Raw genomic sequence first — 27301 nt, 5'->3', positions numbered from 1 at the left:
TTTTTTGTGTGTGTAATGATCATGCATCTGTTTTGTGTTGCAGTGATTTTGTGGGCACAGTCATGGTTAAAAGCTTACATACAGCTGTAAAGAACATGTACATCATGACAGACTTGAGTTCGAATGATTTCAAAAGCACTCTTCCTGTGATGGCATCATGGGCATAACCATGCATTCTTTGGGGGGGGGTCATGTCCCCCCCAATACTGAGAAAATGGCAATCTGTCCCCCCCCAATACAAAGTAGTAAATGTGTTAAATGTGCCCTCTTTTATAAAACCCCATCAACAGATCTGTCTCGTTATTTCTTATTTATTTTCAATTTATTTCCATTTTTAAGGAAAACGTGTGTGAACCCCCCCCCATCCCAATTGTAAACTTGTTTGCGCCCATTTCTATTCGATTTAGCAGTTGTTGTTGAAGAGAGAAGGTGGGATAAAATGGAAGCTCCCACAAAGCGGAGAAAGCGAGACTGACAGCCGAACATAAGAAGTTTTTAGACAGTAAGTAACTAGATAATGGAAGTAACCTAAATAGGTAACGTTAGCTTAGTAGATTAAAGCAATAATCCCAGAGAGGCGCGCTGCACCTTAGCTGTTCTAAAATCACTGTAAACCTCGGTCTCACGGGGCTTATTGCCTTTATAAAACGGTTATTACATATACCTGGAAAGGTTTTATTTAAATATAAAAAAAACAAAACAACAACAATTATTTATTGATAACAAATAATAATTCTTCCGTCAAGCAATGTACCACTAGTTCTTCAGCGACATTCAGCAGAATGGTTGCTAAGCAACACACAGACGCAACAACACAGACTCATTTGAAACTTAACGTTAAAGATTGGGGTGATTGTTAACATTTATCTGGATGTATTTAAACACTGATAAAATAGATCCAGGTTGTACAGCTGACTAGTTAAGAGCAGTGAAACAACATCACTCTGCTGTGTTTACACCAAAAGTGAAGCGAATGGACACAAAACACTTCACACCAGTTGTGTGTTGCCTCCGGAGCATGCCGGGTTAGAGACCCTCGCTAGCGGGGAAGAACAGCACGAAGAGTCGGTAACGCACGGAGCTTCTCTCTGGATCTTATAATCGCTTTGTGTGATATTAGTTTGAACTGGGACAACTGTCGGTTTTGTTTTAGTGTCCTCCAGAGACTTGGTGTTGTTATTAGTGTGCTATTAGTTTGTATGGCTCGGAGGGGAACTTGTAAAGACTTTGGAAGTCAAAGGGGTCGCCGAAGTCGGTAAAATTAACAGCAGCCTGACCTTTTGAAACAGCTTGTTTGGCGCAGTAATATTGATTATTCTGTATAAAACATATGAATACAAAATGGAACTCTCAATTCTCCGGACAAATTTGACCTCCTCAACAAAGTCCGGTTAATGTCCGGTCCAACTGAATAGGACATGTGTTACACATACAGCTCCTCCAGGTAATGTCCAGGTAAGTTCACAATAGCAGTGCATGTGTGAAATGGGCTACACTACTGTACATTGTACACTGTTATTTATGCTCTTACTATATAGCCAAAGCAAATAAACTTGTAACACAAGCAGAATATTCAAATTAAAATGATCATCAAGGTCAGTCATTGTTCTTCTGGTAAAATAATGCTATCTGGTGACAATGTAGGCAGCACAGAGACACAGGGAGAGGGAGAGGCACAGTGAAAGCAGTGGCCAGGCAGGAACATGCATTGGGCATACAAATGATCAGGTGAGAAATCTGAATGAGAACTTAAACAGCTTGAAGCCAAAAAAAAAAAAAAAACAGGGCAAGGGTTCTCATTTGGGATTCAGATATGTGGATGACACCTGTGTCAAAATTGGAACAAGAGACTGTGGACAGTAACATCAAGTTTACGCGGGAAGATGTCAGAGGACGCAGTCTGCCCTTTTTTGACTGCAGTGCACACTGAAAAATATAGAAGCCTCAAAATTGAGGTGTACAGAAAACCCACAAACACAGATCAATACTTGCTGCTTGACCCCTAAAATCTGTGGCGACCCCTAACTGGACCTTTGTCAAAACTAAAAGATCCAGAGCAGATAGAAAAACTTAACAATAGTGTCATTCCTTATGTCACAGGAATATCTGAGATATTCAATAAACATAAAATTGAATTGCTGTGTCATTCCAAAATTGTAGCTTGATTTATGTATGACTAACATCTCCTGCGAGTTTACGAAATTGTAAAATATGTTTGTTTTTTTCATACACTAACTGCAAAGCAGTATCTCATGAGAATTACTATTATGATTAGATGTGGGTCACATCTACTGTTGCACCTCCAGTCACCAGTCCGTCAAGCTCCTGAAGTTTGCAGACAACACCACGCTCTCTGGGCTCGTCTCTGGTGGGGGTGAGTCTGCCTACAGGTGGGAGATTGACCATCTGGTTACCTGGAGCAGCCAGAACAACCTGGAGCTGGATGATGGTGCCTCTGCTATCATTTACATTACATGGATAGAAAATGCAAAATGCAGGTGAAAGCTGGTGACACAAATTCCGAATCGTGGTGCTAAATTAACCTCATGTTAATTATCACACGACGTTAGCCAGTTCTTTAATTTTACCTGCTGTGCTAGTGCTAGCACTGGTGCTGCTAAGTGCGTCAACGGCACACACGGCATTGCTGGAGTATAATGCTGTGTTGTGTGGCCAAACGCTTGGATATATTAGTTGTATTACTGCCTTTGGTGCACAGATCCCTCTTACAGGTATATATTACAGGTGACGATCCCCGAGGTGTCGTCCTTCTTTGTGAAATGCAGCCAGACTTTGGATCAGCTTTGCCGGGATGACATTTCTCAGCAGTGCATCGCATGTAGCAGCTCAGCTCACCTCTGCTCTGCAGCAGCTTGTGTTTGTGTTGTTGTCTACGCAAATTTGTGAGTGGGGTACATCTGTTTACAATGGCGGCGCAGCCCGGGATGAATCGATAGCGGAATCATAAAGGGTTATTGTTAGCGATTCCAAAGAATCGTTTGACTCAGAGCCGGTTCCCAAACAAAACCGGTTAACGATGCGCATCCCTACCGGTCACAGACTTTTTGATACTCTCCCCTCTGGCAAGAGGTTGCGGTCCATCAGGACCAAAACCATCTGCCACATGAACAGTTTCTTCCCTTCTTCAATTGGGATCCTCAACAAGTCCTGGGACCCCCACCCCCACTGACACTGACTACTGACTCTTGCACTCATACCCATCACCGCACTTGAATCTCTGCATCACAATAAAGCAGAATTTGTGAAGAAAAAAAAAAAGAAATTGAAACTTTTTACAATCCTTTACTTATTTATTTATTTATTTAACCTATTTTTGTCATTCTGGTACAGCTCTTCCATCTTTATTATCAATCATCCCACACTTATTTCTCTGTTTGTTTGTATTGTTTATATTTTATATATTATAGTCAATGTGTGTTTATTGTTTATTGTCTTCAGTGCATGCACCGTCTTTATCAAGAATTCCTCGTTGGTGTAAAATCCTTCTTGGCAATAAATCTGTTTCTGATTCTGATCAGTTTCCAACTCCTAACTGAGATATCCCTGAGGAAATCGTTGGCAGAGTTATTTAGTCAGACTTGAAATGGCCTCCCCAGAGCCACATGACACTAATGTCAAAAAATGCAGTTTTATTGTTTGAAATGATCCAAAAAGACAAATGCTTTATGTGGCTCTTGAGAAGCTTTGTCAGTTCTGACAAAATAACATAAACATACAAACATACATACAACTGTTCTGACAGCCTAAGGAGTACTCCACATTACTAGTAGACTGATCTCAGTGTGTTCAGATCTGTGGACTTCAATATGCTTTAAGTAAACCTAAAGACATATTATCATCAGTATGTAGCCTACTAAGTATTAGAGTTATCATATGGTATTCATTGTGCAGGAGGGAGGCCCCTGTCTGCTATAGTATCACAATTAATAATTATTATTGATGCATTAAGTGTAAAGATATCATAGTTACATGTTGGTATATTTGAAATATAACATGTTTCCAGTATTCATATAACAGCATTCAATTAATAAGCTCCAAAGTAACTACCGGTAGTGACTAGTGGCAGTCATTAGATCTGTAGCTAAGTCTATGTAGAGTAACTTTAATTTAAAAAAAGAAAGCAACACTTAAATAAACATTACATATTGCTGCTATGTTAGTGGCAATAGGTTTGATAATACCAACCACTATTGTACATTTTGAAATAAAGAGATAAAATAGAGAAAATCCAAACAACTGAAAAAAAAAAAAATACAGAGAAACTTTATTGCTGGTGTTTGGCAAATGTTTTTTTTAGGTGGGGTGATGTTTGCAGCAGGCAGGGGAGGAAGAAGAGTCTTTGTAGAAATGGTGTAATGGGGAAGCACTTTGTAACATTTCACTTTACTAGTGGGCTTGAGACTTTTTATTTTACATTTTAAAATAAACAAAAACACATAGTGCACATATACATACATCTCATGGAAATGAGTTCCATAAAGTTTCAACGCTTGCTTTTTTATTTTTTTATTTTTTTGAGAAACTGTATCAAGTAAAGAACCATCTCCCAAATGATAGCTCCGATACCAAATTATCTGTGGATTATTATTGGGCCAGGATTATCAGCATTTACAGTGGTGAAGTGTTTGGTGTAGAAGCAGTCTTCCACTGATATTGTGCAGCTAAAATGGCCACAGTGTCGCTGCTGGGAACCTTCAGCAGCGACACAAAGCAGGACAAAAGAAATACAGGTCAACAAAACAGACAATTAAAGATCACACATATACCAACATTTCAAGATAAAGTCAATGGAAAAATTAATAAAACCAGCATTGTCAGAGGCCAGAGAAAAGAGCGACTTAGTAGAGGTGGCAGGTCTGATGTGGTGGGGCAGTTTGTTTCACAGGTTTCACAGAGAATGTGCTTTGAGCTTTTGCCAGGTCTGAGGGACAACCAGATGTGACTGGCCAGAGGACCTGAGTAGTCTTGATAGGGTGTGCAGGATTAAAAGGTCATATAAACAGGAGGGAGCCATGGAGCGCATAGAACAGAGCGTGAAACTTTAAAATGAACCGACAGGAAGCCAGTAGTCTGAGGAGGCCAGTACAGGGGAGACTGGCTCACACTGATGGGATCCATTTAGAAACTGTCCAGCAGTGTTCTGCTCACACTGCAGACAGAGAGGGAAGACTGACTCACTCACATGTAGAGCACAGAACATTACAGTAATCAAGGTGGGGAGGGATGAGGACATGGATTACTCAGGTGATAGGAATGGGTGAATCTTTGCTCGGGCTCCCATGAGGACAAAGCCTGCCTCTCACCGCAGAACTGATCTGTTTGTTTCTCAAACTTAAAGGCAGAATGTAAGATTCCTCCAGAGGTCTGAGGTTTCAGACATGATGTTTTTTCAGTTGATTGCTAGTTATATTCAGTGTTGAAAACCAATGAGTGAAGATTTGTCTTTCTCTTTCATCAACACTACAGTGTGCGTCTTCAACATACCGCCGTTCTGTCCCTAGATGGGGCCCTTGACTAAAACGTTACCGCGCGGCTGTATGTGCGTGTAGGTATGCGCGTACCCCGCTTTACACGCCTCACTTTTCCAGGCTGTGTGGTGTTTTTTTGAACAGTCGAGGACAGAGGCCAGAGTGGAACCAGCAGCTCTGAAACTCAACGTCTTCACCGGACTTTACACGGGATGAACGTGTGTCTCGCTACTTAATTTGTGACTCCTCGGCGACCCTGAACGCGTCTTTTCTCACCGAGAAAAGCTGCCGCTGGTTCCGAAAGCAGAGAGAGAAGAACGTCGCCCCACAAACCGCATGAAACTATCCTCCGCCTCAGTTTCGACACTCTGCTGCACACTGACGCTATGGACCCCGCGTTGAGTTTACTCTGGGTGCTGCTCTTGTTTCCAGATGTGAGATGTGACGGTAAGTGTCTTAAATACTGCCAACTTCTAAAAGACGTAACTCCAGATGAATCCACAGCACAACGTGTGGCCTGTGTGATTACGTTCCTGATGATTTTGCATCACCTTTTCTTCTATTCATGTATTCAACTTACAGGAGAAGTTGGTGTTGACTCTTTTCTGCGTGTGTTGAGATCATGTTAAACAACAGATTTCGCATTTTCTCCTGGCCTTCTCCCCTGTGGTAGTTAAAGTAAAAAATAAATAAATTAATTGAAAAAGTTCGTGGGGTGGTATCTGATCCCTGTTCGTGCTCACATCTGGAGAATTTACATCACATCTGCAGACAAAGGCTCATAATTGCTTTTCCCCCAAGACCCTGCGTCCCCTACAGCCGTGGACAGGCTAACGTAACTGTCTCAGTCAATTTTAAAGAAAGTGTTACAAACCTTATATAACAGTTTCATTATTGTAAAGGTTATCGTATTTTTGCCACGTAAAAGTATTTGTTTGACGTTAATGCTGAAACTGTGTTTTAAGTGCAAACGGTCCGGGGCGTCCTCTAAGTGTTTCTGAGCGCTCAGACTCTTTGAACGTGTCGGACTGAACGAAAAGAAACTGTTATTTGTTGTTCGACTCAAAGGCCGCTGAGTCGTTATCATGTTAATTGAACGCATAGCTCGCAGGCATCTCGCGTCTTTGTTAGTCATGCTAATGTCCCTGCTCTCCCTCCCTGCGGGGGATGTGCGCGGGGCAGATTTCCTGTTTGCAGCTCTGGCTCTGCGGGCTCACCATTTGGTATGAGGTGAAAGGGGCGCTGGAGGTGGGGCGCCAGAGTCTGGGCTCTACAGGGGGGGAAAGACAAGGTGAATACAATGAGGGTCTTCTTAAGTAAGTCAAAAGGCAGCTCTTGTCTTTATATGGTAGCTTATTTGATATCCCTCCATCAGGTCCATTCTATACACTTTATTTAGTATATTCATGTTTGAGACCAAGATCTACAATTCAAAGGCATGGACAACACCAATATCAAGAAAGCAATGGATGTTTTCCAATAGTGTGGATCCTCCATTAAGCCATCAGTGTGACATATTTACCACAGTACATGTGCAGAACACTGGGTGTTTTACACTAGTACTTTCCTGGCTTTAAGGCAACCATACGCTTCCATTCATTGAACTATGTAGGTCTGCTTGTAAAACCGGCAAACACGCTTTTGTAAAGTCATCCATAAGCAGCAAACATCTTGACTGCTTTTATTGTTTCAAGTCTCTTCAGGTTGGCTTGCATAGTTTCGGGAAATTAATGGAAACTGAAGGCTGGTGATAGAAAATAAACTCTCAAAATGTTTAAAGGCTATGACATAAGAAGATCATTTACAAACACATGCATGCATAAGTTGCAATTGCATGACTGGAACGACTACCTGCTCAGAGTAATCTGTGTTCCAGAACCTAAAGGAAAGGAAAAGTGTCAGTCCCTCTCACACCACTACAAATCTGCTTGATTTATACATTTTGAAGTGCTAGGAGTACAAATAAAGATGGTGTGGTGCATATATTCTTTTGCCCTGTCTGTTGCCTTGGGGAAGAAAAAAAGGAAAATCAGCTAGAGAATAAAGAGTCAGCAGGTGAAAATTGCTGATTTCATAGCATGTTGAACTGATGTGGACTGAACATGCCAGTGGAGCAGTCATTATATAAGGCATATTAAATCTGTGACAACAATATCAATAATCAATTAATGAATTGAAACTATTTGAGAGCACGCTATGGCGGTAGAACCGGAAACAGCTGAAAGCCTAGACAGCAGCTGTGAATAAGGTGGAAGCTTGTTCCTAATTAGTACTCACAGCAACATGACTCACATGTTGGGGTTAGAGAAGAAAGAGTTGCTGCTGGTGGAAATGGGGCCAGAGGGCCTTCCTATTGCTGTGGGGGGAGTTTTGTGGAAAGCTCTATTATCCCTGTGGTCGCATTTAACAACAGCCTGCTGGGGATACTAAAACACCAGCCCAGTGGCATAGCTGTGCATCGTTGCTCATTTAGCACAACCAAATCTTAAATGTTGTCTCAACCATGACTGGCAAATGAAAATGTTGCCAGTTATAGACGTTGTTGTTTAGGAAGAGCTCTTAAAGGCAGCTTTAAGAGGGCTTTACAGCAGAAAATGCCAAGCGCTAAAACGCTAAATTCTGCCGCACAAAGTGATGGCGCATTATCAACATCCGGTGGTGGCGTGTATATATCAGGTTGGAATTTGAGATGTGGTCTATTTAAGGATTTTTCTTTTTTACTGGACACAGTGTTGGAGGAGGACAAGCCTCATCCATTCCTTATGAAAGCTGCTCAGTGACATTTTTAAATCAAAAAAGCTCAACTTCTCAAAAATACCAGGATCGCCGACCGAGCTGTCTGACTTCCGATTTAGGGCCCGGCAAACTTGAATAAGGATAAAATAATTTAGTCGGGCAGCTCTTAATCTGCAAATGTTATTGGACCTAATGACTCAAACTATGACACTGAAACAGGTCATTTTAGGGGTATTGTGATGTTCAAAAGAATTGATCCACTGTTTTACAGACATTTCTTTCACAATGGGTCTGTTGTTATTTTTTTCTCTTATGTTACAACTGTTTCCGGCCCATTCCTGTCATGAATTGTTACAAGTGACATACAATGTAACACTTCAGATAAAAATCACAGGCAGAAAGTGGGAATTGGGGTCCACAGGTGATTTTTAGGAGTTTGACTCACGTTTAAGAAACCTGAGTAGACCTGCTAATTGGAGTGGAAAGACGTTAATAATCAACTTATGTTACCTGGCAGTTTTTGATATTTTTGATCTCATGTTTTTCATGGTATTTTTTCTGAATGGTGGATGAATTCTTTTGATAGTCACAGCCCCTGCAAAATGACTCGTTTTTCATTATGTGAGCCATTCGGTCCATTAACATTTGGAAAGTCTAGAAGAGCCACATGATTGAGTTATTTTATCCCCTTTTAAGATAGCTCAAGACTAAACTGTAAGTTTTATGGCCGGGAAATTCAACTATTTTGGCTTCAAAACACCACTGAACAGCTTTCGTAGGAATGAACGGGGCTTGGCCTCTAACAGTAGCCCTTTTCATACAGAAATGCTGCCTTATCTCCTCGCAGCGGTGGTTTTCCAATTTTCTGCCATTGTTTGTTCACACAGAACCAAGCAGCTCCGGCGTAAAGCTGCACCAGTGAGTAGTTCACACAGAGAACCGGCGCTGCGGATCCCAAAGAGGCATGACAGTACACGTCATGATGATGACATCTGCATGATTTTTTTCAACATGTTTCCTCTGGTTCTCTCCTGTCAATCTAAACATGTTCCCATTGACTGTTTATAATCACATGGATGCTGTTATAATGTTTTAGATTGAGATCCTGACCCACTTTTGGGCAGAAATGTGACGAAGAGTCGGTAGGACAGACAGGATGACAGACACTATTTTATTTCCTCATATTAGTTGCCAAAGACGCTACTAGTTAGTACGTTACTGTTGTTTGGTCCTGTAACGTTGCTTTATTCTTTCTGAGTGAAGGATCTGTTTAGTTATCACACTGTGAACACCGTCAGATCGACATGCCCGACTCCGTGCCACCGGCTTATCCATTCATAGGTATGATTCGCCTCTGATACTACCTCCAGAGGTGCACCAGAGATGCATCGATAATTCAACCCTTGCCACATCTCAAACTTTCACACAGAGGAGGATGCGGGGAATTGGCGCACAGTCCCTGCACTCAAAAGGGCAGTGTGAATGGGGCTACTGTGTCCAAATATGAAACATCCTTGAATAAAACCTGAGTCTACTGCAGAGACAATTGACCCGGATGTAAATGCAGAGTGTACAAGTCGGATTTTTGACTGATGGAAAAGGGGTATGACAATGTGTTCCACCAATCCCTATTTGAACCAATACCTTGTCTCTTGTGTCATGCTTGTAAAAACGCAAGATTGCATAACAAAACTGTTTATGGTTGGGTGTGGAAGATGAATTCAGGACTCTCACAGACTAAGGGAAGAAGCTGCCCCACAGTCTGCCAGAACAACCCCCATTGCGAGAATAAAATCTTTCTGCAAACCATGGTTACATTCAAATTTGTGTCAAACTCATCATATTGACATATTACATGTCATATCACATTCCTATTGCAATGTATGCAGCGAACCAATGGATATTTTTAACAAGATGTTACAACATTTTCCAGCTGTGTGTGGTAGGACTTGGTGGGCCAGTTCCACTTTGTTGGCATCTGTGTGTACCAGGACAATCAACATTTAGGGTGTTGATTGCACTTCATGTACTGACAGAGAAGAGTAGCCTGACGAGAACAGATACGTAAGTTTCACGTTGTGCCTCCTGGTCCTGCAGGCCATTATCAATCTCCCATATCCCCTTTCAACAGAAGCAACACGAGTGCTGCTTCTGGGCTGGTGCTAGTGTTGGTTCGGGGCATGAGAGCGGTACTGCTCATAGCCATTCGGCAAACCCTGTTGGTATTGATATGTGTCCTGAGTGATACTAGAATCCAGTGTTAATAAATACTCTTCTCCACAACCACCAAGTCACATACACAGCTGCGGTTCCTATTATGCACATGGATACATTTAAAATATTGAAAGCAGCTTCTCAAATCACGAAAGTTTGTAATTAAAAGAAAAAAGGGCATAATTTCTGACGGGTCCTGCCATTCTATCTAAGTAGCTTGACTTGCCTAGCTTGTTTGCCAATTTGGATGCATTTCAAAATATAAAGAAAGGGAGAGAGCAAGAGAGAGAAAGAAAGAGAAAACTGTAATGTGGGTTTTGTGCATGTCACATGATGCCACATGATTTATTTCTTTCTGTTGTCTTAAAATGTTTGCACATGATTACTGTAAGGCCACACAGCTGAGAAAATGAGTACGTGTGCTGTGAAATGGTGAATTGAGTATGGATCTTAAGGGGGTGTGTATGTAGGTGCAGCACTGTCCAAAGTTCTGAAACAGAGTAGAGGGGATCCATCGATAGACTGATAAACAGACATCACTTGGTTTGCTTGGTTTGGTCCTGCTTGCTTTTAGTGGTTGTAAATAGAATTTTGGTGTTGTAGTAATGCACAGGAAACTGGCAAGTGAAGGACAGAGAGACATAGAGAGAGAGAGAGAGAGAGAGAGAGCTGTTGGTTTTCAGTGGTTAATGTATTGCTTCGATTGATAAATGTAAACAAATACCTTTGTTTGTTGCCTTATTATCCTCCCCTATCAGCAGCCTCACCTATGGTTTGATCTTTAATAGTGGGAGTAAGTAAGCACGAGAAGCAGGGAATTATGGTCTGATAGACCAAAATGGGAACAGGAAGGCTTTTTTCTTTCCCTTGGGATGTGGACGTGCTGTTAGTTTACTTTTACTCCACTACATTAATGTGACAGTTTTAGTTACTAGTTCCTTTCCAGATTACAATGCATAATCACCTCCCCATCCAGTGAAAACCAAGTATCTCAAGATGAGTTTATTTGGAATGTTTGTGATAAATTGAAGGATGAAGCTTTCATTATCAGAACTTTATGATACTTTACTGTGAATTAAATGAGCGAACAATATACAAAGTAGTTAAAATGAGCTCAACTGTCAGCCAACACATGTTTTATTACACTACAACAGATACCAAGGTCAAAATACACATATGGTCATTGTCTCCATTTTTCATTTCATAGAACCCCCTCTTTAACCCCTGATCAGTTAGCTGAAAGGATAAGCTTAAGTGTTGCTCTGCCACAAGCATACTGGTCCCACTAATGATAGTTTGCCCACATCGACTGTAAATAAAAAGTAAATTGTGTTCCCTCAGTACACTAGCATGGTTAATAGTAGCATTAGCCAAGATGAATAGCATGCCCTGCTACTGACCCATTCTGCCTCTGAGATCATGCCTCTGCTAGAGTAGGTTTAGCATACCTCTCTTACTGTGATCTTCTGTGTTTTGAACTGGTGCACAATGCCAAACTGAGTCAATACACATTGTGTTATTGAAGTTGTCAAGTTAAGTCAAGTTGCTTTCATGTAGCACTTAGATATACCAAGACCTGGATGACTGAACCTTCACCAACATCTTGATAAGCATTGTTAAAGATGCTCCTAGTAACTCCAGAATTGGCGCAGAAATGCCAAGAATATTGAGTTTTAATTAACGGCAAAGAATTTCATAGATAGTTGCGTATCCTGTATGTATGGGCACTTGGCAAAGAAGTTATTCTGCATGTGCTATTGCAACATTGGCCTCCACCCTGTTTGTGTTAGCAGGTGAGTCTGTGATGCTGCAGTGTGACAGCCAGCTGAAGTGTGTGCACGAAGCAGCCCACATTTGGTACCTCCATATCATCCACTGCTTTTTTCATATTCCTTACATTGTAATATGTAAAATGACGTGGATGCGTTGCTTGCCTATTTCACATTCGTTCAGCATCTCCTCGGTTGCCTGTTTTGCTACTTGCTCTGCTGTATGAGACCCACGAAACTTGTGCGCACACCGACACGGCCTTGGGTCCACGTTCAAAATTGCCAGTCCCTGATCAGTAGAAAAATGCTCATATCGAGACATCCCTACTTGGATTACTTCAATGACAAACATGGAAATAGAGATGAAAGAAAATAAATAACAATAAGATTAATTTTATTTCATCTTAATTATGATTGAGTAGACCATAAGAATGTATATTTGTGTATTATTCTTAGTATAACCTCAGAATGATGTATGTGTGGTACTCATGAAGTGTTGTCATGTATGCACATGTTTATGGTTACAGACAAATCAGTCTTTATTTTAAGGTTGTAATCCTGTTAGTAATCCGCCTTATTATTGAATGTATCAGTAATCACATATTTTTCTGTTACTTTACCAAAATACAGTAACCTTATTTGTATCCTGATTGCCTAATCCTGTTACATGTATTCAGTTACTCCCCAAACCTGATTATCATACCCAGAGACTTTTCTGTGGGTCTAGATTTGAGACATATGCCTGCCAGTTTTCATCCATCTGGTTGGAATGTACTGTGAGGGGTATTGTGGCTATGAAGTTTGGTAGAGGGCACTATCAAGCTTTTTGCCATGCGAAATCCTGACACTCATATTGGATTACAGTTTTCACCACTTGCCAACTTGTCTGTGTGAGTTTTCAGGTAAAACCAAGGGTCTCAAAAACTTTGCAGCTTTCTAAAGGCCTCAAAAACATTTGAAAATTTAAAACATATGAAAATTGTAAAAAAAAAATTTTTTAAAAATGGAAAAAAATAGGGTAGGCAGAGTAGAGGTGAGTTTCTGAGACATGATGTGTAAGCGCACAGTGGGTTATGATCGTCTCTTCTGAAAACACACTCAGGAGGCATACGGCTGTAGGCTGCCGTGTCTTGGGCCTGGATGTAGTTATATTCCCGCATCTTGGACTAATTAGAGTGTTGCAAGACCTTCCCATGAACAGGGCTCATGGAACTTTAACTTGTAGATGAGAGTAATCTGCTAGTATATTACTGTAAAAGAAGTGGTGTGTTAAATATTAGTTTCTTTTGTCATGTGCAAACTTCCTGTTGCCTGGGGATCAGTAGTTTAGATAATCATGGAGGTGGAGGTTTTGATATGCTGTAACTGTGTCAGTGCTGCTGTGTTAAAGATTAGTCATAAAATACATTCATAACATAATCCTTATCCTGATGTGGTGTGTGATTTGTGATGTTGAATTTAAGAAGGTCCTTGTACTCACAGGTCATACAGCACCTCAGATATGTGAAAGAGTCACACACAACCTTAAAAAAGGTAGAGATCATAATTCAAATCGAGAGCTGCCTGATCAGTTGGAAAAAGTAAGCTCTTTGTGAGGTTAATTTTATATCCTCAGATGTTGCTGAAGTTTGCGATAACTTCTAGAGCGCGGGCAATATAGGTAAGAGGCTCTGAAGATAAATGGGTAATCTGTATAGAGAGACAGTTTATGTGGCTGCTGCCCTCCGCAGATCCCATCACACCTGAACTGGCCCTCAGGGTGATGACAAAGGGTTCTGTGGCAAATGTCAAATGGGAGTGGACTGAAAGGACGGGGCAAGTATTATGAAACAATCCTGTTTGTATAAACTGCTGCCTGTGGCGCTGAGTACAGCAGCTTTTTTTTTGGCCTTTATATGGCTTTATTGGTAGGACAGCTTCAGAAATGACAGGAAACAGGATGATATGAAGGGGGAGTGTGGCACGCAGCAAAGGGCCCCAGCCAGGGACTTGAGCCTGGGGCCATTGCAGTGAGGACAAAGCTGCTGTACATGGGACGCCCGTTCTGCCAACTGAGCTGATTTGCACCTGGAGTACAGAACTTTACTCCAGGAGATGAAAGCTGGGCCAAATTCAGATTTCTGTAATACTGAAAAAAGATCTCATTCAATACGATCACAAGCTTTATTGGCATCGAGTGAGTATGAGCCTGTGGTGCCATGGTCATCTTAGATGTGTAAAGAATGTTAAATAGCAGATGTGAATTACTAAATTACTGTCTACCTGTGTTAAAGCCCAACTGGTCTGTGTGAATTATTGCGGGCCTTACGGATTCCAATCGACTTCGGCTTTAATAAGAATTTCATAATCACATCCAGTTAACATCCTGGATGACAGGACTCACATTTACATGGTTCCTTATCCTTTTTAAGAAGGACTGATATTGTAGCTTGATACAAGGTCAGGGGAGTAATTCCCATTGGAGTGCTTCAATACAGACACGACAGAGTAAAGGTGATAATTCATGCGAGAATTTTTTGTTGAAGAAGAGGATTATCAAGGTCTGCCCTATGTCCAGCCACCCTGCTCACATCTGGAAAAAGATACAGAAGTATCCACTGTCATCATCCAGACTATGGAGCAGCTTCTTCCCCAGGCTGTGGGACTCCTCAATTTGTCGTTACTACCGCATTGTTATTGTTTTTTTCTGCAAATGTAGCACAAAGAACTCAAACATATTTTTGCTTTAAAATCCCAGAGTTGTAAAAATTCTAATATATTTACCTTGTAACCTTGTACTTGCATGCCAGTCCTACAAGTGACTGTCCACGACATCAGGGTTGCCGCTACATGTAATTGACTGTGGCCAATGTAATTGATTGAATTCAGTGTTTCCCATACATTGATTATTATTTCTGCCTTTCCAGTGTATACCGAAGTTTCAGTCAGTCTCTTTTGTTTTCATTACTTTTAATGACTTCAGTAATGCTAATTCAGGGCTGTATTAGTGAAAAAATGTTATGAAGCTGTTGTCGAACCTGAAGCAGTGCGCTTCACGCGCTCGGAGGCTCCTCCAATCGCGGCCGCACACACACACACACACACATACACGGTGACAGATGGTCTGTGTGTTGCTCCAAAGCAGCCATGAATTAGTTACAAAATGTTGTCTATGACTGGATGTCAAGCAGACCACATCCCTGCGCATGGAGTGAGTTGCAAAATGAAAAATGAGCAACATCAAGAGAAAATTGCTGAAAAAACGAAGACTTGGTGCCAAAAAGAAAAGCAGCGTCACTTATCTGGAATTATTTCGGCTACAAGAAGGACGATGTTGACCAAACACGTGTTCTGTGTCGACAGTTCCTTGCATCTGTTGCAACAAGGAGAGGTAACACAACTAATTTGCAGCTTACAGCTTAGTACAACAAAAATAGGTAAGATCAGTGCAGATTAATTGTCCACAAGATAGCAGCGATGCAGCATAACATAAAGTGCTATTCAGGTCATCTGATGAAAATTCCTGTATTTTTTCATATCGCAATATATATCGCAGGGTTAAAAAAAAATCGCAATGTCAGTTTTTTCCAATATCGTGCAGCCCTACTTTTGATATATACTCGTCTCAGGTTTCCTGCACAGACATGAGTATCGATTAGAGGGGGAGATCGGTGCTTGTTAGGGGCTGGCTGCAGTTGCGACATGTCACTTCAGCCTGCTTTGAGGCAAGGCGGGCATGGCTTGACCCTGTTCTTTAGCAGGTACATTGCAAGCGCAGCTTAGTTTGATTCGCCATGACAAAAGGTGCTGGTGAAAAAACATCACTTGTCACTCTGCCTACTCTTAAACAGTTTCACTGATGGTCTTCTTCATCTTCTTCTTACAACTGATGTAATGTTGGCATTGCTCTCATGACATGGTGTCAAATTTGTGGATGTCATGCATACTGGTAGTTGGTTTGTTGAGTTTATTGTGCGTTTCATGCTTAGATTTTGTATTGTCGCTTTATATCGTCTAATATATATGTTGTAGACCTTATGCCCCACCACTTTTTTTACTATAAATTGACAGAAAAAAAAAAAGGTAGATTACTGACCAATTTAAACAAAAGCACAAGAATGCATCATTCCTACTCTGGAGAGAAATTTCAATTAACTGTTACTTCCAACAAGAACCTTGCCAGTTTTCAGCTAGCTTTGAATCACTATGATGTTGGCAGCATATGCAACTAAACAGTCATACATTTCTCTCCATTTACCCCCACCCAGACCCAGTGGTTGCTGGCTAACTGAGGGCGTTAAGGCAGGCTAATTCATCAGTTGGGTGACTAAAATTGTGGTCCTATAAAAGACAAGGGTGTTGCAGGGCAATTACTTTGATTAAGACACATTGACGTGATTTTATGAGAACATGTTAGGACTATATTTATTATACAGGGATGTGATCAGCTGAGATATGTAGTGTGAACACTCCTGTTTTGAATATTTTTGAAAAGCCTTCTCTACATGTAACATGATAGGTAGGATCTTTAATTTTAATAGCACAGACAGGATTTATTCATTATTTTCCGCAAATGATGTCAGTGCTCATAATACAAACAGTACATCACAGTGCCATCTGCCCTCTTTTATAAAAAAAGTAAAGATGTTTACAGTTTTGCTTTGTCAAAGCTGAAAAATATGGACAAAAGAGAGATGATGTGTTAATCAGATAACCACATGGTTTTCACCGGGCAAATGGTTTAAACGAGTGCAATCCCCAGCCACTTTAGACATAAGGTATGATTCAATTATCTTGTCTGTCGTTTCCTCGCTCTTCACTTCAACTGAAAGTCATTCCTGTCCACCAACTTGAAGGCCATCCCAGTTCACCTATCTGTGATTGAGGAGCAAGGCTCTCAGAGGAACATGAGCAAGGACACACGAGAGCTTGCCTTCAAGGATTTTTACCATACTTCCAGTGTTCGAAAGAGACCATAATCCAATTCTGTTTTATTAAATGGTGATTTCACAATCAGAATATCAATGAATACAGAGGCAAATAATAAATTAATATATAAATGCATGAAATGGTTCTTGTTCCTCTGAGCAGACACAGTACACTGTATAAATACAGATGGCAGCTTGTTGTTTGATGGAAAATCACAGATGTAGTTTGAGCTTTAAGGTCGTGGGTTCACAAAAACAATCAAGAGGAAGTTTAATGTGTATAACAAAAGATTTGTTTGCACTAAAAGTAATAACCAGAATATCAGCAGGAGCATACATATCCCGACACGTCCAATGAGTGATAAACCTGAGACAGTGAAATAAGAACTGAACTCGCACAAACTGCAAAACCAAACAGCAGATGCAGATCCAGCTGAGATTGGACTTTGAAAAAATAAAGTTTTTGTTGTCTGCTTCAAAGATATGTATTCTTGTAAAAAGAACAGGATTGGTTATAATGTAGGGGATAGACAGTAGGTGAGATAATGCAGAGGAGGCTAGTGAGGATAACTTTATTTTAAACCATCCATGAATCAAGTTTATTACAATCTTATCTACAATCTAGTGTAGTATAAGTATAGGCCTAAACGATATTTAGTGTAACTTTAATCACGTAAATGTGTCTGCAAAGCCAGCTGTGCTTCCTCTGTAAAACTCAATATATTTTGCTGTCTTGCATTTGTGGGCCTCCTCCATGCGGTCCTCCCAGGGGACAGTAAGCGCCATCATAACCACAGGCTTGGAAGAGTCTGACCAAGTCTGGCCCGAGCGATGTGCTTGCATTGTGTTGAGGGAGTTTCAGCTGCTCGTCTAGGTCGACCTTCAGATGCCTGTCACAAGCTGAGGCTAGCACCCCGGTTGAGGCACTGGACTCTTGTTGCCATCTTTCTTGCCATAATGTTGTGCCTTGTGTGGAGCTGTTGTTTGCTCGGCTGAATGCAAGCTCAGATGGTGTCAGATACGGCCTTCAGCACCGGATCATTGCGCCACTTGTACCTCCCCTCTCCAAGGACTTTCTGGCAACAGCTTAAGATGTGCTCCAAAGAACCTCTTCCCTGGCACAGCGGGCTGCAGGTTTATTGGCTGGATCCCAGCAGTGCAAGTTGGATGGGGGAACCTCTCCACCTGTTAATCTAAACATGTACCCAACGACTGTTTTTAATCGTATGGATGCTGTTGTAATGTCACATTTTTCGCTCTAAATGATATAGTTACATTTTCGGACAGGATGTTGTCTGACTCTGTCAGTTGTGGGGAGGGATGCTGTTTTCTGAGGGAAAGTTAAATTAAGTCTTGGTAAGGAGGGCTGACTGGCAGTGATTTGTTTTCGAGATAGTAACTACAACAACACAATAGTGAAAGGAGACAATCACTTGGTGCGCACAGATGCTGTTTTTCAGAAAAAAAATATCACCCCATCAGAAATGTTCGCACAGAGGAGAATGCAGAGAATTGGCACAAGATCCCCACGAGGGCAGTGTGAATGGGGCTACTGTGAAAGCATGCTTGGCCCAGGAGAGAAAGTGGGCAGTTAAGGAGTGCATCACAGGCTTTATTTTACGCAGGTTGGTGTTGGTAGTATAGTGCCAGAGTATGTTGATCCTCCTTGCTGAGGCTGACCAGGTTATGCTGTAGGGCCCATCACACACATGCTTTCTCCAGCTTAGGATGACAATAGGTCTGCCTGCCGGGAGAAAAATCGAAAACACTTACCCTTTCCCGTAGAAGCCCCTGGCTTTTCACGTGAAGTGAATGGCAGGCCATCTGAGAAAACGTGTTGTTGAGCTAGTTCCTAATTATCCTGTTGAGGATGTGTTATTTTTTAAATTTTTTTTACGGTAAACACTTCCCTGCCTGTATCTCAAGGGGGATGTTTTTGCATTGTGTAGCATAAAGTAGATTTTGGATTTCTCAGTCATTTTTAAACATCAAATTTGTATTATCTTTGAATTGTAAGTTGTTTAGACGGGCTGTTATTGAGTAAGCTGCTAGCAGCAATAACAAAGTCCAAGCAATCGGCCCATTCTGAGGCACATTTTGAATGGGCACTGCCCTAGTTACAAACAAAATGTTTGTAATGGTGCAAACCATTTATCTCCGCCATGTGAACCTTGTGAGAAACATAGAAAAACAAATGTCTGTTTAACCTGGATAGTGATGCAGATTTTACATTAAAGCATTTAGATAAGTTTGATGAATCAAACAGCTGATGTCAGGGCATCAAGATCACAAAATATGGTTATTCAGCCATTCCTGGGTTACAGTGATTTGTCCCCTTTTTAAAATTATCTCCCAAGTCCTGGCTAGTGTTGGGTGGTATACCCGTTCACACATATTAATTTTTAATATACCGCCACACCGGTGTATTTGATTATACAATGTTCAGAATGCTTAGCTGTGCCGCGCAACTCTGTTTCAGAACTGACCCTTTTCAATGGTGTGACTGCGAGGCATGGTGAAGGTAAACAGTAGTGCTCTGGTGTTACATTATGGTGAATGTGGCTAGGATAGACATTGCAGTTCATGACTTCATCCGCAGATGTCAAGATGAGCAACTGGAAAGCTGCTGAGATCTCTCCTGAGAGCCGAGAGATGCTAGCATCTCCTTGGTCTCTGTAGCTGTCAGCTTGTTGTTGTAGCGGCAAGCTACTAATGATCGCTACTTTCAAATTAAAAGCCCCCGCTAGGAACTCAGTTCTAAACTCCTATGGGGTGCAATGTAAAGCTCTTATTTTGAAGACAAATTCGACCTGCTTCCTGTTAGCTGTCTGTGACTTGAGGCAGCTAACATGAGGTGCTCTGCTGCACGCTTCCTTTAATAGTAGGGGTTTAACATCAGTGTGTGTGTGACTGAGGAGGTGAGAATATGGGCCACAGGTCTATAATTAAGTAAATCTAACAAGTGTCGCCACATTTCTTCCGATGCATATGTTGTATGTCACTGTTCATGTCCAACTTCGTGCTTCAGGTCACATCACATAATTACGCCTACACCAGTGGCGGCTTTTTGGGAAAGAAGAAATAATAAACCTCACTTTTAGATAGACAGGGCGGCAGAGTGCAACCTTTACCTTGCAGCAAATGTGCTGCTTTTTCTATCTAAAAGGGGCTGGTAATTCCTCTCTCAACCAGCAGAAAATGCTGTGAACAGCTGATTATGCATGAAAAAAAAATACCGCCATATACAGTGATATACATTATTGGTCATACCACCCAGCGCTAGTCCTGGCCCTTTTATGCAAGCCATACCCATCTTTGAACTTAGCCTGCATTTTGATCTCAACTGCAAACTAAGGAGGTTTTTTGACTGCATCTTCCACAGTTGTGACACTGTCATGCTTAGCATTTCTGGTCCTCCTGCATCAATTTGGCTCCATGGACTTGTGGAGTAGGGTTTTGAGCTTTTAAGGCATTCACCTTGTAGGTATTTTGGAGCAAGACATGTAACACGTCCACGTATGTAACACGTCCATCCTTACTGGATCTGTAGGACAAGCCATGTTTGCAACTTGCCAATCACAACGTAGCCACACCCTAAAGCATATCACGCTTTAATGTCTAATTTGATTGTTTTGGGTTTTATCAATTCTGTAGGCCTGAGAAATTAGAATTAAAAAAAAAATAGTGTTTACAACTCTAGCAAAATGGTAAAACAAAGCACTGAAAAGATAATGGTAACATTTTATTAGTTGTTGTTTGCTGATTCATCTGTTCATCTGCAGTGGTTGGCCTTTAATGTCTGCCATGATCCTGCGGAAATAATGTTAGCAACAGGCTTTTTAAACAAATAGCCTTTCCATCCTCCTATAGCAGATGCTTTGTTTGTCATAGTTCAGTGACATGGGCCAAAGAAGAACATTTTTAAGGAAAATGGGAACATACATTTCTTGTTTGTTCACAGCCAAACCTTGGTAGTATTCTGCTATTTGGTATCTCCAGCTCCACATTCTTGCTATTGCCTCAGACTGTTTGGGTGAGGGAAAGAATGACGAAGAGCTGGTCTGGAGAAAGATAAACAGTTGACTCTCGAGCTTTGTTTTAATGCATCCGAAAGCTTTTTTTCATGGCTGACCCTAGTTTTCCAGAGACCTAGTTTGGTATGCTCACACTTAATAGAGTTCCAAAAATTAGAAATGACTCAGCTTGTCCCACACTGCAACTTTTCCAGTCTCTTTTATTGTCTTTGAGCCCCCAAATGGCTAAATATCTGAAAGAAGTTCCTGCTTTTTTATGAGACGGCTATTGTTGTTTTAACTCAGTCAAGGGGGTGAAGTTACCCCTGTGTTCACGGCTCAGATGGTGGGCAGATAGCATTAGAGTCAGTAAAGTGAAAATTCCATTGCAGGTAAGTGATACCATCTGACAATCAGTAAAGTGCCATGATAGACTTACAATGTCTGGAAGACTGTAAACTTGTTTTATGTGTGTTTATGCCCAGATGACACAGAGTGATGGAATCTGTGTGACAAAAGTTGTCACAGCTGGACATGATTTATGTTGTAGCCTAGTGCTGTAGTCTCAGAATCTTTTCCTGTATAGCTGGAAATTCTCAGTGCATGTTTGGAAAGATTCAGATAAATATTGACATTTCAGGTGATTGTGGTTTGAGTTAATGCCTTAGCAAATTACAGATGTTGGGTGCCTTTTAAGTTCAGCTTGCTTCAAAAGTATGTGGGCATGCTTGTAGACATTCCCCTCCTACATCGGAAAGGTGCTGAAGGAGGAGTTTTCACAGACTGTTTGGCAATCCAAAAAGCACTTAATTTGAAGCATAGTGTCCCCTTAACATCAACATTAGGTCTGCATTAATAAGAGTTTTTTTATTTTTTTATTTTTTTAATCCAGCCAGAGCCAGTCGTGGCCTCCCTGAGGACCTAAGCACAGGTCTGATATACCTGACCTGTGAGCCATGTAAATTAATGCAGCAGTACACATGAATGCAGCTGTAATGTTATTTCAAAACCATCAGATTTAAGTGGAAAATACTGACAGGGAACATATAACTGCATAATAACTACTTTTACTTTGATACTTAAAGTAAATGTGGCTCATAATATAGTATTTATGTTTACTAAAATAAGGTGTGGGACTATGTAGTGGACTATTTTCAAAGTGTGGTATTAGAACTTTTATTGAAGTAAATTATGTGAATATCTTTCCACCCCTGACTAATCCTTGACTGAGGGACCAAATAATAATCGTTGTGGTATTTAATATTATGTTCGCTGAAGAGGTGTGTCATTAAGCCCATATGAGTTAATTTCGGGAAGGCACATATGAGGCACTTCTGTATTTCAAAAGAAAATCGAGGTTTGTATCGAACCATGGGTCAAAAATCGTGATTCAAACCAAATCGTGAGTTTAGTGTATCGTTACAGCCCTACTATATTTATTTAAGTTGCTGTTGCACTACTGTTATAAACTGATCACCTCAAAAAGTGGCTGCACATTAACAGTTTTTAAAGGACTTGTCATTCATTCCAAGATAAATATATTGGGGGCGCCAAGGGGATGTAGCCTTGTGGCTATGCAGTGTGTGAAGCAGCAGTTTAGACAGAGAGAGACAGTCAGTAGCACTCTTTTTTTAGTATAAATGTCATGAGGTGTGTTTAGCCATTCTTAAGCAATGAAGTGTTGATGTTTATATATTTGGAAAGAAATGTCGGTATAAACTTAATTAGCTGTGATTTGGTGTCCATCAACTTCTGAGAAAGGTATCAGCTCTTATTTCACTAAATTGCTGCTACTGGAAATGAGGAGCAATGAGACTGAATCAAACAGTACAGCAAGTGAAACCCAAATAACAAGCTACCTCTAACATATCTTGCAAAATGCACCTCTAACTGGTTTAGGAGACTATGAATTTACTATTTTTTCTATCATCATCCTTAAAGAAAAAATTATAAAATTTATATTAAAAAATATACTTATTAATTTAGACTTGATCTGAAGGTTGCTACTTGTCGGACACAAATATAGAAAAGAATAAAAAATGGATAGGTAGGTAGGTAGGGTAGATAGATAGGTGAATGACACAACAAGACAACACAAAGAATTAGTGTATCCCTAAGAACACCAAACAGCATCAGATGCACTGAGTAGTGGAAACACAGGAGTATTTTAAGGGGGGGGGGGGTTAAAACCCCACGGACACAGCCTGTGTGGCTACAACACATTGATATTCCATTTTCTTTTATGACAAGCTAAGATAAATGTTCTGGTTAACTAGTACATATTAATGATCTTTTTGTCATTATCTACTCAAAAAGTCTAAACACTTCTTATTTACAGTAGCTGTGTTAGGGGGATTTAAAACAAGCTGTAATGACATCTCAGATATAAGTCAATACATGTCAGACCTATATTTAAGGTTAAGAAAAACTAAACATTTTGAATATTCTTTTTTACAGTCATAACACTTGTAAAGAAAATGTGTATCATGGCAGTATTCAGTTCCAGCTCTTGTTTTTCTGTGATGAGTGAGTGGAACACATAATACTTTACAAATGCAACAACAATAAATAATTAAAGCTGCAAGCAGCATTGAACGGGCTCTCGCAGTCCACGCACTTTGGGGCATGCTGCCATCAGGGCTTCTACACCCAATGAAGAAGCTGTTCCTTTATAATTTGGTGGCCTGCTCCCGCTGGTATTAAATAACGTATGCTGAAGTCAGAAAAAGTGTGTGTACTACCGCATGATTCCCCGGACAAAGACTGAGTTGATGGTCCGCCTCTTGAGCTGGCTGAAGAAAATGTCCACACAAGGCATAATGCAATGAAATAGTTTCAGGAAGAAGCTAAAAGTATCATCGTCCAGTAGCCGCACAAACCCTCAAGCTTTCCACAGAGTGGTAGGCTAAAACTCCCCTGATGGTTTCAAAACACTGGATGATGTCACATTCATGCTCAAACACAGTGTTCATGGCACAGATATGGAAGTTCCATCTTACTGTGCTTGTTCTTGGGAGTCTGTATGGGAGATCTTGAAAAACATCCAGAGAATCCAGCCAGAAGAACTGATTAACTAACTGGGTGTGCTGCATGATGAAAGCTAAAAAGTAAGAGAGCTGAAAGAGCTTAAAAAGGTGAACAATTTTGAAAAAAATGTAATGTTATCGCCAAAATATTTAGATTTTGAGTAACAGGAGACATTGCTGAAATCTGTGATGTCATGTTTTATTTCTGGAGAGTGAAAAATGATGGTGGCAGAGCGAGAGACAAAACAAGTACTGTCTGCTCTCCTCCAGAAACCTAGGCTCAAAATTAACATTACGGCTTATGGGGGAGCTGCTGGAGTGCTTGTCGCTCTAGGACTTCTACAGCCAAAAGTGTAAGTCGTATATCTGAAATAGGACCATCAGCTGAAAGCCAACAAGACGTCCTACATTTCTATGTATATAGTGTCTATGGGAAGTAAAACATGTGGGATCCAAATCAAGCTGAGGAGAATTTTTTCTCCAGTTCTTCGAGCTGCTCTACACTGTAGCAATGATGTCACACATTCTAGCTCACACAATACACACCCATTATAACATCAGAAGACAGCCTAAAAGTCCTTATATAAACTATAACTGTAATGATTTGAAAACCATAAAAGATTTTAAAAAACTGAATACATGCCCAACAGTTCAAGGTCTTCTGACTCTTTAAAACATGGAATGGTATCTGTAGCTCAAAGCATGAAGCACAAGAAGAGGTTGAAAGTTGATTAGTTTTGAAGAGGATTTTAAGATTTTCCCATTTACTTTCCATTCAAACTAATCAGACTGTGACCAGATCGCCACCTATTGGCCGATTTGCACCAAATTTCACACAAAGCCTCATCAGTTCATGGAACACAATTATGAACATTTACGTGATAATCAGACAGTATTTTGTAAAGATGTGCAAGATTGTCTGCTTTCAACACCATATGCAGGAATTTGTTGTTTTATATTTTGGGCATTTTATTGACTATCAAAATTCTTTTGATAACTTTTTGTCAGGAGGGTCCACAGATGCTACAGTTTGATGCAAATTGGTCAAATCATCTAGGAGGAGTTTGAAAACGTTGGTTTTTCATTTGTCATGATTTTGCGAATGGAAAGTTAGCGCGAAAGTGGGCATGGCATTCACCACACAATTCAGCTGAATTGAGGGAACATGTAGATATAAGGTTCAACATTGTGAGACATTACATAGGAGTTAGGGGCTAAAAACGCTTTTGCATTGAGAATATCGCCACCTGCTGGTCATTTTTGGTATGTAAGTCACAGGGGCCATTATATAGCACCTCTATGAATTTCATTTCCATAAATGTAATGGTGTGGGCACAGTGTCAAATATTAAATTAGACGGCCACCAGAGTGCCACCTAGTGGCGGATCGGTAAACCCTTTGTCAGCTGTGCTCAGGAAGGCACTGATAATAAATGTACTAAGTTTCACGTTAATCCGGTGAACCAATGTGGAGATATAAATTACTTTAATTTAAAGAGCGCCACCTTGTGGTCATTACGTAAAGTTTTGCACAGGGCCCTAGGGGCTTTTATAGGGAAAAGATAATAGGGACATTGCAGGTTCCCTGCTCGGGCCCTGATGATGATGATGATGATGATGATAATGCATTTTGTTCAAAGCACTCAAGGACACCGCACATAACAACAGTACAACAACAACAAAAAAAACAGGAAACAATTCAGTACAAATGAGGAAAAATAAATAAATAAGAGGATGCAATTACATAGTGCCAGGAGCTCAGCACAGAATTCAGATTCCACAGTCCTCACCCAACAGGAAGTCAGCTGGGCCGGGTCAGGCAGGGCTGAGCTTCAGGGGTGAGAATAGTGCAATGTGGAATAGAGAAAGGCAGGAGTATGACTGTTTTCATTTAATACGTCCACAGAGTTTGTTTTCACCCAGAGTGGGGGCGTGGTCATTCTGCTGACAGGCTCATGACATATGGCTGATCTCATCTATAGGCATTATGGGACCACAAATATCCTGATGTAAAGAGTACAGTAGACAAAGCATTGTAATGATAATGAGATAACCTCAGCTTTTATGTGAAAACATTGCGGATCTCACAGAGGGGGAACAATATTTGAATATTCCCTAAAATTCCTTTAAAAAAAATTCTGAGTGGGTTTGACAAGGAAGTCTTGTAGATTTTCTGTGAACTTACACAGGCTACAGTCTATTTTGTTATTTTTTAAATGTCGAAAAATGCTTTACAAACTTATTTTGAATCATTGTGCTCCATCAAAGTAAACAAGTTATGCTGCCGATGAGAATGTGCACAGCAGGTTTCGGTTTATTTGTTCATTAGATTAGTTTTTTCATGACAATTTCTGCCTCTGACTTTTCACACTGGCCAAAAACCCACTTATACCCACTAACATCAGGCATTTGTGTGCAATGTGAATGTATATTATCAGGACTTACCCCTGGGTCAGGATGTCGTCTGATGAGGTGTATGATCTGCTGCTTTCTCCAGCACGTTCACAACAACAAACAAGGGGGGAAAAAAAAACAAAACAGAAAAATTCACTGGCAATGTGAAAGGAGTTTATTGCTGATTATTAGCGGAGTTACCGACATTTAAAACACACACACAGACACAGACACACAGACACACACACACACACACACACAATCACAGTAGTTTAACTGGAGGGGCAACGAAGTGTTGAGGTGTGCCAGAAGGCCCTCAGTCAAAACCCCACTAGATGCAGCAGTGGCCTGGCCTTTCAGCTCTCAAAGGGCCCTTTCACGATGGAGACAGCAGGCTATTGGAATGCAGCAGCCAGGAATCTTATTCAGCTCTGGCTACCTATAGCCCCCAAACACTTATTTTCCTAGGCCGTGGATACATGTATTCAGTCCGAGCCGCAGCCTGATGTGGTCCTTGTTACCAGGCTGTATAAAGCTCAACACAGGTTTTGAGTATTCACAAAGCAAGACTTTATTATGTGACAGAATACTACTTTACTGGGTTGTAGGTTGCATGGTGTATAAGTGGGCTCAATGTTATCTGGAGGTAGCAACTACTTAAAAAGACAAAATTAAATAGTGCCTCCTAGAGGCCGCAGTGTTCAATACAGTCTGCAATCAAGAGTGTCAAAGGAAACAAAATAGAGATCTTTTT

At 40.7% G+C, this 27301-nt stretch overlaps 1 protein-coding gene across 1 annotated transcript in view; it reads left to right on the top strand.

The window, feature by feature from the left end:
• Nucleotides 1-5384: 5384 nt before the first annotated feature.
• Nucleotides 5385-27301, top strand: part of ror2 (receptor tyrosine kinase-like orphan receptor 2) — a 44413-nt gene continuing 22496 nt past the window's right edge. The window contains exon 1 of the mRNA XM_037116328.1: nucleotides 5385-5936. Coding sequence (XP_036972223.1) covers nucleotides 5876-5936 — 61 coding nt within the window. The 5' untranslated portion in view covers nucleotides 5385-5875. The remainder of the gene's footprint in view (nucleotides 5937-27301) is intronic.

This window comes from Acanthopagrus latus, chromosome 12 (assembly GCF_904848185.1).
Source record: "Acanthopagrus latus isolate v.2019 chromosome 12, fAcaLat1.1, whole genome shotgun sequence".
Classification (NCBI taxonomy): Eukaryota; Metazoa; Chordata; class Actinopteri; order Spariformes; family Sparidae; genus Acanthopagrus; species Acanthopagrus latus.
This window is presented reverse-complemented; position numbering and strand designations above follow the sequence as displayed.